Source organism: Chrysochloris asiatica, unplaced genomic scaffold (assembly GCF_000296735.1).
Source record: "Chrysochloris asiatica unplaced genomic scaffold, ChrAsi1.0 scaffold00006, whole genome shotgun sequence".
Lineage (NCBI taxonomy): Eukaryota > Metazoa > Chordata > Mammalia > Afrosoricida > Chrysochloridae > Chrysochloris > Chrysochloris asiatica.
The window spans coordinates 10,500,227-10,505,332 of record NW_006408524.1 but is presented as its reverse complement, the minus strand read 5'-3'; the positions used below and the strand labels follow the sequence as shown (position 1 = coordinate 10,505,332).

The 5,106-nt window shown below is 45.7% G+C and overlaps 1 protein-coding gene across 2 annotated transcripts in view; it reads right to left on the bottom strand.

Moving 5' to 3' along the window:
• The window catches only part of AMPH (amphiphysin), a 324,014-nt gene extending 319,275 nt beyond the window's left edge, over positions 1-4,739 (bottom strand). For both annotated transcript variants that reach the window (XM_006832119.1, XM_006832120.1), the window contains exon 1: positions 4,671-4,739. In XM_006832119.1, the coding sequence (XP_006832182.1) occupies positions 4,671-4,739 (69 nt within the window). The remainder of the gene's footprint in view (positions 1-4,670) is intronic.
• Positions 4,740-5,106: the final 367 nt, after the last annotated feature.

Sequence of the window (5,106 nt, the reverse complement as noted above, 5' to 3'; positions counted from 1 at the left end):
TGTTAGTCAGAATTGATTCGACGGCACTTAACAACAACAAAACAATATATATATTTATATATTAAAAGTTTATTTATATGTGTAGGGGATAAATGATAGCTGGTATTAGTATTAAGAGCTCTGGTAGCGTAGTAGTTACGAATCGGATTGTGAACCTTAAGGTCGGCAGTTCAAAACTACCAGCTGTTCCATGGGAGAAAGATAAGGCTTTCTGCTCCCGTAAAGATCTGCAGCCTCGGAAACCCTGTACAGGGTCGCTGTGAGTCGGAACCAACTCCACGGCACATCACCTCAAACCACCACCATCATTCTTAGTATTAGAGTCCTGGTGTGGTGCTGTTGGATAAGCACTAGAATACTAACCAGAAGATTGGCGGTTCAGACCCACCAGCTATTCCTTGGAAACCCTATACAAGGTCAATATAAGTAAGAATCAACTCAACGCCACTTAACAACAACAACAATTCCTATTATTAACAATTAAATTTCCCTTTTCCCTTAAGCCATTTTGAGTTGACTTTGTGATACCTTCAAGTTCAATGACTTCAAATAAAAACCATACAAAATCAACTAAACTGATAAAACATAGCATAAACATAAAAAGTCTGTGTATCAGAAAATTAGCATAACTATGAAAAAGTAAGCACACCCAATTCATTAATTTAAAAAATCAGAATGCAAAAAAATGTCTATTTTTAAAAATCAATGCATGCAACAAATCAGGAATTAATTTACCCAATCACAATGCTCAAGATTATTTTAAATTTAATAGCTAGTATTTGCAAGGTTGGCAGTTCAAGCTCACCAGCTGCTCCTTGGAAACCCTATACAGGGTTGCCATGGGTCAGAACTGACTCGATGGCATTTAACAACAACAACAATTTGCAAGTGACTCATGGGCTTCTGGGGAGAATGTAAACTGGTACATTTCTAGAAGACAATTTAGCTGTAGTAAACATGAACATACCTGTGACACACTAATTCTTCTAGGAATTTATCGAAGGAGAGAATTAAGGGCACATGCAAGCATTTTCCCCTGTGAATTTTTTCACTGAGTTGTGTTTATATAGAGAAGCACTGAAAAATGAATATCCACAAAATTGGAGATTCATTCAATCAAAATATTTTAATACTATACAGTCCTTTAAATTGTTGGTAGAAAATATCTACACATATTAATTTGGACAGACACTTAGGATTATTAATTGAAATAAGCATGTTATAAAAACATATATGTAGCATAAGCCTGATATAGTTGCATAATATATACATATGTGTTGTTGTTGTTAAGTGCCATCGAGTCGGGTCCGACCCATAGCGACCCTGTACAGGGTTTCTGAGGGTGTAAATCTTTACGGGAGTAGAAAGCCTCATCTTTCTCCCGCGGAGCGGCTGGTAGTTTTGAACTGCTGACCTTAAGGTTTGCAGCCCGATTCGTAACCACATATATACTTGGGAAAATATCTAATTGGGTACACATCAAATGAGTGAAACCTCTGACTGATATAATCATGAGAATCTTAATTAATTGGTTTGTTTGTTTGTTTATATGCATATTTTATTGTCCAATGAATGTAACTGCTTTTTAATAAGGAAAATATTCTTTCAAAGCCATACAAAACCAAACCAAATGCTGTCCAGTCAATTCCGACCCTACAGGAGAGAGAACTGCCCTCATAGGGTTCCAATTCAGTAATCTTTACATCGGACTCCTAGTGTGGCACTATAGGATAAGCACAAGGTTGGCGGTTCAAACCCACAGGCTGCTCCTCAGAAACTCTGTACAGGGTCAGTATGAATCAGAACCAACTCGACAGCACTGAACAGCAACAATAATCTTTATAGAACAGAAATCCATATCATTCTCCTAAGGAGCAGTTAATGGGCTCAAACCACTCACCTTTTGATTAGCAGCCAAGGGCTTTAACCACTGTACCACCAGGGCTCCATAAAAAGCCATAAGTCACCTCTTAAGAGATGATGCAACCATATGAAGCCACTCAAGACAATGCAAGCTGTTAAACAGATCACGGCTGTGGTTGCACACTGTCTAGACAGTTTCAACTCACCACGACCCTGTATAGGGTTTCCAAGGCTATAAATCTTTACAGGAGCTAAAAGTCTCATTTTTCTTCTGCGATTCAAACTGCTGACCCTGTGGTTCATAGCCCAACTTGTAATTCACTATGCTACCAGAGCTCCTTAAATAGGTAATTGTGTTGTTGTCGTTGTTAAGTGCCATCACGTAGGTTCCAACTCTTAGCGGCACTGTATAGGGATTGCTAGGAGCGGCTGGTGGGTTTGAACCATCAAGCTCGAGGTTCAAACTGACCTTTTGCAGCAGAGATTAAAGATGCAAAGTCTCCAACATCAGTATGCTTTCCATTCACCTGGAGGTTCCTTTTGAGCTAGGCTGGGCTGCTTTATCCAGATCCCCAAATGCTTTTTCCTTTGTGTCAACTACCGTGATACTGAAAGGCCTAGAAAGAGGGCAAAACTTACTCAAGGGCAGAACCCAGAATCTAAGTGTCTGAACTCCCCAAACTAGGTGCAACAGGTCCTATATTCATCAGAAACTTTTCTGAGGAACGAAACTAGCATGCTTGAAGCCCTACACAGACTCTTCTCCGGAGAAGGACGGACCACTCATTTGCAATTGTAGTCATAATACACACTTGACCTTAATAAAAATAAAATAAAATGTTTTAGTCGATTGGTGAAAGCTTGCATGCTCTGTAAAAGAGATTTTCTTTGCATTTATTTTTGGGTATATTAACAGTTGGTGACCTAGATTAAGAAATAAATTTAATATGTGTAAAGGCAGACCACATCACTAAATTTCTTCACAGATGGAAAGTGGATTCAATGAAAAGTTGCAGACAGAAGACTCAAGTAATTTCTTGTAAAGGGAGACGGTGGTGGTGGGTATGTGCCGTGGAGTCGGTTCCGACTCATAGCAACCCTGTACAGGGTTTCTGAGGCTGGAAATCTTTACCAGAGTAGAAAGCCTCATCTTTCTCCCGTGGAACAGCTGGTGGTTTCGAACTGCTGACCTTGTGGTTCACAGCCCAATTCGCAACCACTATGCGGGGGCCAAAAAAACTAGAACTGGGTAAAATGAAAGTATTAAAAATAAGTACAAAAACCTGGCCCTGACACCAAGGTCAGCAGATCCCTGGCTACTTTCTGTAAGGGAGCAGGAAGCATTGCTAGTTCAGTTATGGAGGGACCGGGATCACGTTAGCTCAAGAAGAGCTTGGGTAGATATTAAAAGAAATACAATCCTCTTACTGCATTGAGTGTGCATGAGTGGAGTGAGAGACCAGAGGCAGTCACAGAGTCTCTGGGTCTAGGGGACACAATAAAGGGAAAGGTGTCCCTTTCTATTCAGCTCTCCAGGCTTGGAGAGAGCAATGCTTTGGCATAGAGAACAAATTCGCAGGTCTGACTTTCAGTAAAACGTTCAACATGCAGTATCCCAGGGATGGAAAATATTACCACGTGAAAAAGAACTCATTTCAATTGATACAAATCATGGGACTCATTAGCTGGTGTTTGTTTCCAAGTACAATGCTCAAACTGCAATTTAAATGTCCTTGCCTCCAAACGCAAACCAAGATCTGGTTGCTATCAGATGAAGAACCCATTAGGTACACCAGACAAGCTCAGTGCCTGGTATTAGTTTCTCTTCACTGGGTCAGGGTATAGTCCTGGGTTTAATTTATGCACTTCTCTAGGGGTGAAAAATCAATTACTGTGGGTAGTTTACACAGGGGTTTGTAAAAAAATAATAATAATAATGGGAATAGAACCTGTGCCCTATGGATCTTTAAAATGCAATACAATACTTCCGTTTTTGCATAATGTTCAGAAAACTGTTGGGTTCAGGGCAATACTTATTTTTGACCTTCCACAGGACATTGGCGTCAAAATGGACACACATACATGGACACACACATACAATATGTGTGTATCCAGATCTGTTTTGAACTCCACAATTCACTAGACAGACAGCACTATATAAAGTCGCTGGTTTTTCGCGATCCTGCCCTATTGGTTCAAAGCGATCATTCACGGCTTCGGTGCTAAATCTTGCATTTCCACAGCACCGAAGTGTCCATGATTTCTCCCTGAGGAAGAACCGCTGCCGCAATTTCTCCCCGTTATCTGCGGGCCGCGTCCCTGTGAGCTGCCGGCGGGCGAGCTGCGGGGAGACCTACCGCACCTGCGACTCTTCGTGCCCGCAGCCAGCGCTAAGCCGGAGGAGAACGCGGCTCGCCTCCCAGGGGTGGAGAACGCCCGGGCGGCCTCCCAGGGGTGGAGAACGCCGCGCGAGGGCCAAGGGGGCCGGGTAGATTCGGGGAGATCTAGCGTCTCCAGAGATGGGGTTTGCGGGTCCGTAGCTGCGCGCTCCCGCCCTTCCAGCCCCGCAGCGCACGGGTGCCGCCTTTGCTGCAGTCGCCGCCGAGGGCGAAGTGCACTGCGTCCCTTCGACCTTAGCCCCCACTCCCGGTCCCGCAACGCTCTGCACCCCCTAGACCCTAGTCCCCGCAACATCGCAGCCGGGCCGACCTCCTGCGCTCCCTCCAGTGGGCGCTGCCCTCTCCAGCCGCGCCCGCGCCTCCTTGCCACCTGCCCTTGCCGCCCGCCGCCCGCCGCCCTCCTCTGACCTTTTCCTGCGCCCGGTTGAGTCGTTTCTGGACGTTCTTAGCGAAGATGCCTGTCTTGATGTCGGCCATAGCTGCGGGTCGGGAGAGGCTGAGAAGAGCTGAGTGGGCAGCGGGGCCGGCGGCGATGGCGAGGAGGAGGCGGGGAGGAGCGGAGGAGGAGGAGCGGGAGAGGAGGCGGGAGGCGGCAGCGCGGGAGCAGCGGAGAGGGAGGGGCGCGGAGCGGCGCGGCTCGGGGACCCGCTTAAAGCGACAGGGCTGGAGGCGTGACACGCGAGGGGACCGGCGGTAACACCCGGGAGCAGCGTGAGGGAAACAGCGCCAAGAATCCAGAAGCCAAACGCCCCAGAGAGCGCCCACAAAGATGGAAGAGGAGGTCGGGTGGGAAGAAAGGGAGCAAGTATTGGAGCAGCTTTCTGGCACTATGCGGGGATTCTTT